Genomic DNA, 14,245 nt, shown 5'->3' with positions numbered 1-14,245 from the left:
TGTTTGCTATAGTGTAAAATAGTGTATGTTCACTATAGTGTATGTTTACATAGAGTATGTTCACTATAGTGTAAAATAGAAGCATTGCTTCTATTTTAAGTACAAAAGTTACCTTTTTAACTTTACCTTTTTACACGACCACATTTATTATATTATGAAAATGCTAATACAGCCCTACTAATCAACACAGCAAAATACATATAGTAAACATACACACGCACTTTGCATAAGGTATGTTTACTAGAGTGTAAAATAATGTGTGTTTACTATAGTGTGAAATAGAAGCATAGCTTCTATTCTAAGTACAAAACCTACCTTTTTAACTACACGACCACATTTATTATATTATGAAAATGCTAATACAGCAATACAGCAAAATACATAGAAAACATAGAGATGCACTTTGCATAATGTATGTTTACTAGAGTGTAAAATAGTGTGTGTTTGCTTTAGTGTAAAATAGTGTGTGTTCACTATAGTGTATGTTTACATAGAGTATTTTAACTACAAAAATTACCTTTTTAACTTTACTTTTTTACACGACCACATTTATTATATTATGAAAATGCTAATACAGCCCTACTAATCAACACAGCAAAATACATATAGTAAACACACACACGCACTTTGCATAAGGTATGTTTACTAGAGTGTAAAATAGTGTGTGTTTGCTTTAGTGTAATATAGAAGCATAGCTTCTATTCTAAGTACAAAAGTTGCCTTTTTAACTACACAACCACATTTATTATATTATGAAAATGCTAATACAGGCCTACTAATCAACACAGCAAAATACATATAGTAAACATACACACGCACTTTGCATAAGGTATGTTTACTATAGTGTAAAATAGTGTGTGTTTGCTATAGTGTAAAATAGTGTATGTTCACTATAGTGTATGTTTACATAGAGTATTTTAACTACAAAAATTACCTTTTTAACTTTACTTTTTTACACGACCACATTTATTATATTATGAAAGTGCTAATACAGCCCTATTAATCAACACAGCAAAGTACATATAGTAACCTCACACATGCACTTTGCATAATGTATGTTTACTAGAGTGTAAAATAGTGTGTGTTTGCTTTAGTGTAAAATAGTGTATGTTCACTATAGTGTATGTTTACATAGTGTATGTTCACTATAGTGTAAAATAGAAGCATAGCTTCTATTTTAAGTACAAAAGTTACCTTTTTAACTTTACCTTTTTACACGGCCACATTTATTATATTATGAAAATGCTAATACAGCCCTACTAATCAACACAGCAAAGTACAGATAGTAAACATACACACGCACTTTGCATAAGGTATGTTTACTAGAGTGTAAAATAGTGTGTGTTTGCTTTAGTGTAATATAGAAGCATAGCTTCTATTCTAAGTACAAAAGTTGCCTTTTTAACTACACAACCACATTTATTATATTATGAAAATGCTAATACAGGCCTACTAATCAACACAGCAAAATACATATAGTAAACATACACACGCACTTTGCATAAGGTATGTTTACTATAGTGTAAAATAGTGTGTGTTTGCTATAGCGTAAAATAGTGTATGTTCACTATAGTGTATGTTTACATAGTGTATGTTTACTATAGTGTAAAATAGAAGCATTGCTTCTATTTTAACTACAAAAATTACCTTTTTAACTTTACCTTTTTACACGACCACATTTATTATATTATGAAAGTGCTAATACAGCCCTATTAATCAACACAGCAAAGTACATATAGTAAACATACACATGCACTTTGCATAATGTATGTTTACTAGAGTGTAAAATAGTGTATGTTCACTATAGTGTATGTTTACATAGTGTATGCTCACTATAGTGTAAAATAGAAGCATAGCTTCTATTCTAAGTACAAAAGTTACCTTTTTAACTACACAACCACATTTACTATATTATTAAAATGCTAATACAGCAATACAGCAAAATACATAGAAAACATAGACATGCACTTTGCATAATGTATGTTTACTAGAGTGTAAAATAGTGTGTGTTTGCTTTAGTGTAAAATAGTGTATGTTCACTACAGTGTATGCTTACATAGTGTGTGTTTACTATAGTGTAAAATAGAAGCATTGCTTCTATTTTAAGTACAAAAGTTACCTTTTTAACTTTACCTTTTTACACGACCACATTTATTATATTATGAAAATGCTAATACAGGCCTACTAATCAACACAGCAAAATACAGATAGTAAACATACACACGCACTTTGCATAAGGTATGTTTACTAGAGTGTAAAATAATGTGTGTTTGCTATAGTGTAAAATAGTGTATGTTCACTATAGTGTATGTTTACATAGAGTATGTTCACTATAGTGTAAAATAGAAGCATTGCTTCTATTTTAAGTACAAAAATTACCTTTTTAACTTTACCTTTTTACACATTTATTATATTATGAAAATGCTAATTATATTATGAAAATGCTAATTATATTATGAAAATGCCAATACAGCCCTACTAATCAACACAGCAGAGTACACCTAGTGACCTCCCGCAGGCACCTCGCACGAGGGCGATGCGGAGCCGCCGCCCGGCCCTGCCCGGCCCCGCCGCCCGCGGCCCCGCCCGCGCTCCGGGCCCGGACGCGCCGTGACGCCACTGCCGGCATCGCCTCGGTGCGATCGCTGCCCGCAGCCCCGGCCGCCCCTCGGTGCCGGTGCCGGCCATGAGCAAGCGCAAAGCTCCCCAGGAGAGCCCCAACGAGGGCATCACCGACTTCCTCACCGGTAGGTGTGCGCGCTCGGTGGGCTCCGGGGCTGGGGAGGGCCGCGGCCCGGCCGCTCTCACCGCGGTTCTCCCGCAGAGCTGGCCAACTACGAGCGCAACGTGAACCGGGCCATCCACAAGTACAACGCGTACAGGTACCGTCCCCTCCCGCCCCCCGGGCCGGGCCCTGCCCGTTCGGGCGCTGACCGGCCCCGCTCCGCAGGAAAGCGGCCTCGGTCATTTCTCGGTATCCCAGCAAGATCCAGAGCGGGGCTGAAGCCAAGAAGCTGGTGGGTGCTCGTGTGGCTGCCGGAGGGAGGATCTGGGGCTGCCGGAGCGGGGCTGGGGGGTCCTGGGGGGCGTGGGGGCAGCCGGGGCGGGGACGAGGTGCTCTGGATTCCTGGGGAGCAGGGATGAGGTACCCAGGAAAGTTCCTGGGGAGCGGGGATGAGGGGCTGGGGGGTCCTGGGGAGCGGGGATGAGGTACCCGGGAAAGTTCCTGGGGAGTGAGGATGAGGTGCTGCGGGTTCCTCGGGAGGAGGGATGAGGTACCTGGGAATGTTCCTGGGGGATGAGGTGCTGGGGGTCCCTGGGGAGCGGGGATGAGGGGCTGGGGGGGTCCTGGGGAGCGTGGGGGCAGCCGGAGCAGGGGTAAGGTGCCCGGGAGGGTTCCTGGGGAGCAGGGATGAGGTGCCCGGGAAGGTTCTTGGGGGATGAGGGGCTGGGGGGTCCCTGGGGAGCAGGGATGAGGTACCCAGGAAAGTTCCTGGGGAGCGGGGATGAGGTGCTGTGGGTTCCTCTGGAGGAGGGATGAGGTGCCCGGGAAGGTTCCTGGGGGATGAGGTGCTGAGGGTCCTGGGGAGTGGGGATGAGGTGCTGGGGGTCCCTGGGGAGCGGGGATGAGGTACCCGGGAAGGTTCTTGGGGGATGAGGTGCTGGGGGTCCTGGGGAGTGGGGATGAGGTGCTGGGGGTCCCTGGGGAGCGGGGATGAGGTACCTGGGAAAGTTCCTGGGGAGTGAGGATGAGGTGTTGTGGGTTCCTGGGGAGGAGGGATGAGGTACCCGGGAAGGTTCCTGGGGGATGAGGTGTTGGGGGTTCCTGGGGAGCAGGGGTGAGGTGCTGGGGGTCCTGGGAAGGATGGGGGGCAGCTGGAGCAGGGATGAGATGCTGGGGGTTCCTGGGGAGCGGGGATGAGGTGCCCGGGATGGTTCCTGGGAAGGATGGGGGGCAGCCAGAGCAGGGATGAGGTGCTGGGGGTTCCTGTGAAGTGTGGGGGTAGCCAGAGAAGGGATGAGGTCCCCGGGGGGTTCCTGGGATGGATGGGGGCAGCCCCTCTTCTCCCAGCACCTCTCTCCTGTACCTGAGTCTGTTCAGGGATGCAGACGAGGTGTGGCCTCTGTGGGGCTTTCAGAGCTGGAGCTGGGCATCCCATCTGAGCCTCTGCCTGTAAAAATGTCTTTCCCCTTTGCTCTCTTACTCCTTTGTTAATTCAGAGGTCTTGAGCAGCAAGGATCAAAGCCTTGTTCAAACTCATTGCTGTATAAACTTGGTATAGCCCTTGCATTACAGGGTTTATGCCATTTATGTTGTACCCTTGAATTCTTGTGCTCTTTTATGGTCCAATATTTTATTGTGGTCTTGGGTGCTCTGTAGTTCTTTCTGGACTCTAAATTCTGGGGAGTTTTCTTTGTTTCCCACATATAATGACTTTAAGTGATTTTTAAGTTAACTTGTTTGTACTTACCCCCCAATATTTAGGATGGAGTGGGTGCTAAAATAGCTGAAAAGATAGATGAGTTCTTATCCACTGGAAAACTACGGAAATTGGAAAAGGTGGGTTTCTGTATTTCTCAATACCTGCTTTTCTTGATGACTTGCAAAGTAGCCTGTTTGCTCTGCACATTTCTGTTGTTGTCCCTGGAGAGTCTTGGGAGCAGAGAACAGAGGAGTGTAAGGTAAGTAGAAATCAAGGATTGAGAAGCTCAGCCAAAGCCTCAAAACTGCCTATTTATTAAAATATTTTAGCTTAGGTGATCAGCACGTGCAGGTCTTGTGCCAGAAGTGGAGCTCTGCAAGGCTGTGGAGTTTGTGCTTTAGGCCTGCTGTTCACCTTGGCACGGCCACTTGGGCCATTTTCAGACTCCTTGGCATTTTTGTAAGGCCATTCTGCCCTTTTTGCTGTTTTGCAGTGATTTTAGCGAACTTCCAAAGCAGAGTCTGGCTGAGCTGTTTTATCTTCTTAAGGTTTCTTTTTGTTTGTTTGTTCTTCTTTTTGTAGATTCGGCAAGATGATACAAGTGCTTCTATCAATTTCCTGACACGAGTCACTGGCATTGGGTAAAAGTTTCTTGGGGTGTTTTTAAGGCTTTTTTTTTTCCCCTCCTCCTGTTCATTTGATAGACTCATGAGCAGAATTTGGGTGATTGCACCTAATGAAGAGAATGAGCCTGAGCTGCTGATGTAATGCCCACAGAGGCACACTGGAGTTGTGGTTATGGGATTGAATGAGACAAAAGGGAGTGGAATGATGAATTTCAGACTTTGTGGTGGAGGAGTGGAAGCAGGAAGCTTCCTGAGAGGGGAAGGAGAGAGATGTGGGTCAGCAATGGAACTGTGGAAGTGAGACTCTGGCCTCAGGGTTTTCATAAAGGGAGAAGCAGAGCCTTGAAGGAGGCAACAAAACAAAAACAAACAAATAAAAAAAGCCCATGAGAACTCTGCTGCAATATTAACATGCATTTAGTATTACTGTCTGAAGCAATATTGCCTATTTGCTGTGACTTTTTAAAATGTCTTACAATTATATATCACTGTATAGTTACAGCTGTGCTAAAAAATGTGCAGGCCAAGCTTTGCATCACTTCTGACCAAAAGCATGACCTGAAAATGAGTGTGCTGAAAAGATGTAAGCATCACAAGCAGCCTCAGTCTCAGCCTTTAACAACCCACACAGTTATAAATAATTCTAACCTCCCGTTCAGTGTTTTAAGATCCTTGCTGTTCCTTGTCTCTTTGCAGCCCTGCTGCTGCCAGGAAGTTTGTTGAGGAAGGAATTAAGACTTTAGAAGGTAAGTGTGAATTTGAGGCCTTGGTTTACACTCCAGTAATCTTATTTTCTGTCAAGCTGCCTGTTCCACCGTGGTGGAATATGCCCTGGGCTTTGAGGGTGTGTGAGATGCTAAAGGTAGTACACAGGCTTAGGGCATTTCATACATATATTCATATATATAGATATTTCCTAGATATATTTTCATATAAAGTAAAGTGTGTGCAGGTTACACAGGAGGTAACAAGGATTTTGGCTCTTTGGAGCTCTGTTAAGTCTTGTTGGAAGTGCTCTGTGCATTTGTGGTCATCCTGTCAGCTGCTGTGTTGGTGATTGGAAATTCCCTCTGAGGTTGTGTTCTCCTTATATATTCTCTACATGCATCAGCTTTGCATTGGTGGAAACACTGTAAGATGTTTAATCCTCATTTAACTATTTTGTTTGGATTTTTTTCCTAGATCTAAGAAGAATTGAGCACAAGCTGACCCATCACCAGCGAATTGGGCTGAAGTAAGCTTTCTTGGGTGCAGGTGCTTGGTGTTTCTAGTGAGTCCTTCAGACAGCAGGCTGTAGTGGAAGGTTACACAGGCTGAGAAGGGTTCTCTCCTCTCTGTGCTCTGCATGCCTTCAGCAGTTATTTACAGCTTTTGGTTTTGGGTTGGGAGGCTTGGTGTCCTTTCAGAGGGAAGTTAATACCAAGTGACTTCCCCAGTCAGCTCATGGAGAAACTTCAGTGAGCTTGTGGAGTTGTTTCTTCACAATCTGCCTAGAAGTGGCCCAGGCTGGATTTTTATGTGCAGTGAGCAAGGTAACCTTTGCATGTCTGAACTTGAGAATGCTGCACAGAATGTCAGCTTGTCCTCACTATCATCAGCTTCAGTGCTGGGTGTGGAGTGTCTCTTTGGTGTGGTACTTTTGGGAGAACTATAGCTGTGCTTGTCAGAAGCTGCAAGTGAGCCAGATAAAGCCAAGGGATGTTTCACTTGCCCTCTTTTTCTCCACAATCAAGCAGCATGCTGACAGTTTGAGTTTTACAGTGGAAGGCAAATCTATCTGGAGCTGTATCTCAGTTGAGAGCTTCCATTTATCTCCTTCTAACTCTGACCCTGGATGGGGACCTGCTCCTCCTGCTCAGGAGGGCTGAGTCTTGGCAGGAAGGTTTTGTGTTTTCAGAGGGCTGTGCAAACATGAAGCAGTTGGTTGTTTGGTAATGATTCTCCCATGCTCACAGCAGTGGAAATACTGAAACCATGTCCTGAGCATTGTCCAACTCACAGTTGTGGGTTTTTACTGTCACCTTGCAAGATGTTTTCTAAGAGTCAGGAGCTTTTGGTGATGGGACAGCAGTGTAACTTAATATTGTTTCCTCTGGTATGTTGAATTGACTAAAATGTGAAGATGCTGCCCCTACCACTCTTTCAGATATTTCTATTTTTATATTTGCAGATACTTTGAAGACTTTGAGAAGAGAATCCCGAGGGAAGAAATGCTGCAAATGCAGGTAAAAAGCTCATTGTTAAGAATGGGATGTACTGATGGCCAGTGAATGTCTGACCACCTCTAAACACACTTCTTTCCTTTTTACATAGGAAATTGTGCTCAAAGAGGTGAAGAAACTGGACCCAAGCTACATTGCTACAGTCTGTGGCAGTTTTAGGCGAGGTTGGTACTCTGTGATCTTGTTCTCTTTAGTTTGGGGTAACAAGCAAGACCAGTTCCATGTATGTTCTTCTTGACAGACCATGCTGGAACCTGGCCTTTCCTGTTGGTGTTGTCTTGACTAGCCAGTTCAGTGATGAGACACCCACATAAATCCTTGCTTCTCCATCCTTGCCCCACAAAGAAGGGGAAATTCATCTGTAACATGAATTGTTTGCTTTATTTTAACATGAACAGCATTTGTGCTTCATTGCTGTGGAGCACAGCAAGAAATTCTTGGCTATTTTCTTATGTATGGAGGATATAAACTTTTGATGAAAGAACAAGAATCTTTAAGATTATTTTTTGTTTTGCTAATATCTCTAAAAGTGACCATTCCCTGCTAGAAAAGCATAGCCAGTTCAGTGATGAGACACCCACATAAATCCTTGCTTCTCCATCCTTGCCCCACAAAGAGGGGGGAATTAATCTTGTAACATGAATTGTTTGCTTTGGTTTTACATGAACAGCATTTGTGCTTCATTGCTGTGGAGCACAGCAAGAAATTCTTAGATATTTTCTTATGTATGGAGAATATAAGCTTTTGATGAAACAAGAATCTTTTACTTGAAGATTATTTTTTGTTTTGCTAATATCTCTAAAAGTGACCATTCCCTGCTAGAAAAGCATAGCCAGTTGACTAGCCAGTTCAGTGATGAGACACCCACATAAATCCTTGCTTCTCCATCCTTGCCCCACAAAGAGGGGGCAATTCATCTTGTAACATGAATTGTTTGCTTTGGTTTTACATGAACAGCATTTGTGCTTCATTGCTGTGGAGTAAGCAAGAAATTCTTAGATATTTTCTTATATATGAAGAATATGAGCTTTTGATGAAAGAACAAGAATCTTTTACTTGAAGATTATTTTTTGTTTTGTTAATATCTCTAAAAGTGACCATTCCCTGCTACAAAAGCATGGCCAGTTCAGTGATGAGACACCCACATAAATCCTTGCTTCTCCATCCTTGCCCCACAAAGAGGGGGGAATTCATCTTGTAACATGAATTGTTTGCTTTGGTTTTACATGAACAGCATTTGTGCTTCATTGCTGTGGAGTAAGCAAGAAATTCTTAGATATTTTCTTATGTATGGAGAATATAAACTTTTGATGAAAGAACAAGAATCTTTTACTTGAAGATTATTTTTTGTTTTGCTAATATCTCTAAAAGTGACCATTCCCTGCTAGAAAAGCATAGCCAGTTCAGTGATGAGACACCCACATAAATCCTTGCTTCTCCATCCTTGCCCCACAAAGAAGGGGAAATTCATCTGTAACATGAATTGTTTGCTTTGGTTTTACATGAACAGCATTTGTGCTTCATTGCTGTGGAGTAAGCAAGAAATTCTTAGATATTTTCTTATGTGTGGAGGATATAAACTTTTGATGAAAGAACAAGAATCTTTTACTTGAAGATTATTTTTTGTTTTGCTAATATCTCTAAAAGTGACCATTCCCTGCTATAAAAGCATAGCCAGTTCAGTGATGAGACACCCACATAAATCCTTGCTTCTCCATCTTTGCCCCACAAAGAGGGGGGAATTCATCTTGTAACATGAATTGTTTGCTTTATTTTTACATGAACAGCATTTGTGCTTCATTGCTGTAGAGTAAGCAAGAAATTCTTGGCTATTTTCTTATATATGAAGAATATAAACTTTTGATGAAAGAACAAGAATCTTTTACTTGAAGATTATTTTTTGTTTTGCTAATATCTCTAAAAGTGACCATTCCCTGCTAGAAAAGCATGGCCAGTTGAGTGATGAGACACCCACATAAATCCTTGCTTCTCCATCCTTGCCCCACAAAGAGGGGGAAATTCATCTTGTAACATGAATTGTTTGCTTTATTTTTACATTAATAGCATTTGTGCTTCATTGCTGTAGAGTAAGCAAGAAATTCTTAGATATTTTCTTATATATGAAGAATATAAACTTTTGATGAAAGAACAAGAATCTTTTACTTGAAGATTATTTTTTGTTTTGCTAATATCTCTAATAGTGACCATTCCATGTCCAGCAACATTAGTCTGCTTTGCCACACACAGAAGGATTTTTCTCTGCTTCTTTCCTGCCTAGGTGCAGAGTCAAGTGGTGACATGGATGTTCTCCTGACCCATCCCAGTTTCACATCAGAATCATCCAAACAGGTGCTTTTCTCAGATGCCACAGATCACAGCTGTACATTGCACATCATCTCAGACTTGCAGTGCAGCAATTTAATGTGTTTCATTTTATCCTTCTCTCCTTGCTCTTCCTGTCACACATATTCCCCCACCCCCTTGAATTCTTGTGCTTTATTAGTGCAGAACTGTAAAACCAGCTGGATTACAGGTAGACTGACTGTTCCTTTATGTAGCCATAATCATTTAGATGATAAGAAACTCCTGCTGCCCTTGTAATCTCTTGGGACTAACTCTGAACTAGTATTAATGACAGTGCTTTTGATTTTTTCTTGTGTTCCTTCTATAGATTTATTGTTTAAAAGCTGAATTAGATTTGTCCTTTCCAGCTAAAGGTGATCTCATGTGGGGGTCTTGGTGGAAATTGGTTTTTTTCTTGCACAACTGTAATTTTATTCGCTTTTACCCAGTATTTTGTTACATTTTTTTCAGTTTGGGTCAAATTTCATGTAGAATAGTACATATAATTATGATGATGTCCTGTATTTATAGAAGCCTCTATCTATTCTTGTTATTTGTGAAGTAATTTCTTTTTCTTTGTTACCATTGTTCCTAGTCAAAACTTTTGCATCAGGTTGTAGAGCAGCTGGAAAAAGTCCACTTTATCACAGATATGCTGTCTAAAGGTGACACCAAATTCATGGTAAGAGCTTTTTTGTGGTGAAGGATGTTGGGGAGGGATTCCTTTTCCTGACAGAAGCTGGCATGAATCCAATTGCTTGTGCTGCTGGAGCTGGGGGTGATGTGTGTTGGTTTTTTTAATTCTGCTTGCACCTCATAAGAATTTCCTGCAGGGAGCTCGGAGGGAATACCTTGTGGTGAGATTTCAGTATTAGAAAATTATCAGATATTTGTGCATTTCTGAGCCCTGCTGACATAACCTTCATCAGGTAATGCCAGTTGTGTCCTGGAAGCTCAGCACAGCATCACTTCTTCAGTTCACCAGTGACCACTCCTGTACTTGTGTCCTCAGGAGCTTGGGAACATTTAGCTTTGATCTCAGAACTGTGTTTACCTGATTCTGTCTAATGTATAACATATTTTTGTCTCCTTTTGTGGCAGTTTTGCTGCAGAACAGATTTAATGGATAAGCTACTAGACTTGAGATATAATAGGGATTATGTGGGATGCCTAAAGCAAGTAATGAATTACAAAAACTTAATTTTTAGATCCCATGCTGACAGTGCAGGGCTTTTTTCCTTTTCTTCACCTGCTGATATTTGTGCATATTGAAAAGCCTGATAATAATGACAGGGAAATGAGGATCCTTCCTGGTGCAGTAAAAATTTAAGAAGCAGTTACATGCTACACTGAACAACAGTTCTCCCAACAGTGTAAAATAGTGATTCACTTTATTCTGATATTCTTCACTTTATTCACTTCAGCAGGGATTTAACTCTGCTTTCCAGGATGGCTGAGGATTGTTGAGAGGTTGTTCAGGGGTGAGGAGGTGAAGATGGTTCTCAGAGCTGTTTCATTTCATTGGAATTTGTCTCCTGCCTTATTTCCTGCCAGGGTGTCTGTCAGCTGCCAGCTCAGGAGGATGGAACAGCTTTTCCACATCGCAGAATTGATATCAGGTACCTGCATCACCCCCTGCCCAGGCCCCAGATCAGCTCTCTGCCACAGAGGAGGCATTTGCATAAAGTTTTTCATTCCAATCTCTCCTTCCACGTTCAGAGCACGGCATTTACAAGGTTTCTGATGCAGTGTGGCAGCCACTGGACAACTGCCAGCAGTTAAAACAGATTATTAGCAATAATGCTGTGCCTCAAATCATGATATTCTGATGGAATATCAGAATTGTCCTGTTTTATCATCCTGCTTTGGCCCTGGTTCTCTGCAGGAGTGCAAACACCATAACCAGGCAGTGGCTGAACACCAGGAACTTCTGGGTAAGGGGAGACATGCTGAACCTTTCTTAGAAATGCAGTTCCTTTCACTTTTCATCTGCCTTGTGGGAAAATTAAACATTTGGAGTTGCAGAATGCATACACATAAATACAAAGTAAACCCACACGTGTCTGAACTGCTGAATTTTAAAAAAAATTTTAAAAAATTTTAAATGGCTTCTTACTTCTTTGTTGTATATTTGCTCTAAGTCTTCCCTTCTGCTTTTTATTCCAGGCTTATCCCCAAAGATCAGTATTACTGTGGTGTGCTGTACTTCACAGGCAGTGATATATTCAACAAGAACATGAGAGCCCATGCTCTGGAAATGGGCTTCACCATCAATGAGTACTCCATCCGGCGCCTGGGTGTTACTGGTCAGTCTGAGGTTTTGCACAGAGCATTCCTTCTAGTTGTGCACTTTGTGTGATCTCCTTCAGCTGGTGGCAATATTTTTAGGAATACTTCTGATAAATGGTGTCGTTTGTGGGGTTTTTCACAGTGTCCTTTGGGATGTTGGGCACCACTACAGCAAGAAGGGGCAGCCTGCTCACACAAGGTGACCTCTGTGGGCCTCCTAATCTGCTTAAAGTCTTAGTGACTTAAAGATTTTTTTTCTGTGCTGTACACAGCACATATTTGGTTTCCTACTCTTTTCACAGTCCTTCGTGTCCTTTTCTTTTCATGTCCTTCAGTTGCTTTGCTGTGGAGGAGAGGTGACTATATACACCCACACACAATTATAAATTGATTTAACTGCATAACCACGGGGCCCCAAAGTTAATTCTTTGCCTTATTTCCTTGGACACTAATAAGAATCAGTCTGTAAACACTGTGAAAACCTTGCAGAGGGTGGGGGAGGCTGTTCTGGGTGGGTTCTTCAGGTTTTTCACCTACAGCAGTTTGGTCTTAATCTTGCCATGCATTTGGCATTTCTGAATGGTGCAGCCTTTTCCACCTTTCAGATATCCTGTGTGATTTGCTTGCAGGAGTTGCTGGAGAGGCCTTGCCAGTGGAATGTGAAAAAGACATTTTTGACTACATCCAGTGGAAATACCGAGAGCCAAAGGATCGGAGTGAATAACAAACTGCTGGCTGGGTTTATAGCCCACAGAGGTGTTTTCATAGCTTCTTACAAAGATGTGAGAGTGCACAGTCTGACTTGGAATACTACTTGAAAAACTCTGTATTACTGATGTCTAAAGCAAGTCCATGGCACTTGAGCAGAGCAGAATGTGTCGTGAAGATAAATCCTGTGAGATTGCGTTTTCATATAGTCACAGAATAATTTGGGTTGGTAGGGACCCCTGAATGTCTGTAGTCCAGTCCCCCTGCCATGAGCAGGGCCATCTTTGACTAGAGAAGATTGCTTAGAGCCCAGTCCAGTCTGACCTTGAATGTTTCTGGGATGGGGCATCTCTTTTTGTATCTTAGATATATGTAGACACCAGATTGAAAAAGCCCAGGCTATATCTGAAGTACCCTAAAAGTACCATTTTCAACTACTCTCTGTATCTCCTCTCACCTGTGTGAAGTGTCTTGGTGCAGTGCTGAAGCTCATGAAGAGCTGTGTACTTAATTCTGCAATCTTTCAGTGTGGGCTGTATGCTAAGGTGCATGTGAGCTGTGACTTTTGTTTCTAGCCATGTTTGGTGCTGTTGATTGCAGTGCTGTGTTTCCTTTGCTTGGCCTGATTAATTGATGCATTGCTACCTCTCCTGTAGATTCACTCTGCCCTTTTTTATATGCAAACCTGTCAAATCTTATTTTACACCTCCCCTTTAAATGCTGGGAAAGGCAATGAGTATTTTGGATGGGAGACGAGGCCTCTGCAAGATTGCATTTACTGGTTGTGTTTGGGACAGGGGTTCTGTTGTTTAACTTCAAAATTTCCAAAGTAACAACTGCTAGCTTCCATGAGTTACAGAGCATCAGCATGGAATGTATTGCTGCTGCTGCATTTGAATACTTTATTTCATCTCACTTAATTGCTCAACAATTCAATTTTCAACTTGTTCTTATACAAGAAGAGTTATCAATCTTAGTAATGGAGATGACAGGCTGATGCTCTTACTTACCATTTGTTTTTTCCATTTTTCTTTTTAGGAGTTTTAATTCTTTTCTGGGAATGTTCCCCAGGGCTAATGCATGTAGTGGTATGTAAGAAAACTCGAAGTTAACTTGGTGCTATGTAAAGTAATTTGATGCCTCATTGTAAAAATACATAGCTGATATATTTAGTATTTTCTTCAGTAATCAGTGGGAATAAACAAATTGAATATCCCATCATGAGTGTGTGGTGGTGTTTGATTATTATTTTATTCACTGTAATCTTAGAAGATCAAAAAGCAGTAACACATTTACCACGTTTACCAATGTGTCCTGGGCAGCACACAGCATTGCCCTGATGCCTTCTCCATCACCTTCAACAGGTGGAACAGAAAACTGCTTTGTCTTTGGCCTTGACACAGAGTTTGTTGGCTTTGCAGTCTCTCTCCATAACACTGCAATGACAGAAAAGGGCTTCTGCAGAGAGCTTGCGTGTTTTTTGTGAATTATAAAAATATACATTGTGTCTTTTTTCTTTTTCCCCTCTCCTTTCTCTCCCCACTCCCTGTATCTCAGCATTCAGGGCTGTAGTGGCCCTAAGGGGTTTGTGCAGAAGTTCCAAACAGGGCTGACAGTGAGTTAAGGAGGTTTG

The 14,245-nt window shown here is 41.9% G+C and overlaps 1 protein-coding gene across 1 annotated transcript; it reads left to right on the top strand.

The window, feature by feature from the left end:
- The first annotated feature begins 2,588 nt into the window (after nucleotides 1-2,588).
- POLB (DNA polymerase beta) lies at nucleotides 2,589-13,830 on the top strand. The gene is made up of 14 exons (XM_059870554.1): nucleotides 2,589-2,747; nucleotides 2,825-2,882; nucleotides 2,951-3,017; nucleotides 4,487-4,561; nucleotides 5,007-5,065; nucleotides 5,747-5,796; nucleotides 6,233-6,284; nucleotides 7,221-7,275; nucleotides 7,364-7,436; nucleotides 9,551-9,621; nucleotides 10,211-10,297; nucleotides 11,170-11,234; nucleotides 11,782-11,921; nucleotides 12,534-13,830. The coding sequence occupies exons 1-14, from the start codon at nucleotides 2,687-2,689 to the stop codon at nucleotides 12,626-12,628; spliced, it is 1,008 nt and encodes a 335-aa protein (XP_059726537.1). The 5' UTR covers nucleotides 2,589-2,686; the 3' UTR covers nucleotides 12,629-13,830.
- The last annotated feature ends 415 nt before the right edge of the window (nucleotides 13,831-14,245 follow it).

Source organism: Haemorhous mexicanus, chromosome 30, assembly GCF_027477595.1.
Source record: "Haemorhous mexicanus isolate bHaeMex1 chromosome 30, bHaeMex1.pri, whole genome shotgun sequence".
Lineage (NCBI taxonomy): Eukaryota > Metazoa > Chordata > Aves > Passeriformes > Fringillidae > Haemorhous > Haemorhous mexicanus.
This window is presented reverse-complemented; position numbering and strand designations above follow the sequence as displayed.

Coding starts and splice junctions, on each gene's coding strand:
- POLB (XM_059870554.1), top strand. CDS start 2,687: ATGAGCAAGCGCAAAGCTCCCCAGGAGAGCCCCAACGAGGGCATCACC. Junction 7,276..7,363: donor AAGAAATGCTGCAAATGCAG/GTAAAAAGCTCA, acceptor CTTTTTACATAG/GAAATTGTGCTCAAAGAGGT. Junction 7,437..9,550: donor CTGTGGCAGTTTTAGGCGAG/GTTGGTACTCTG, acceptor TTTCCTGCCTAG/GTGCAGAGTCAAGTGGTGAC.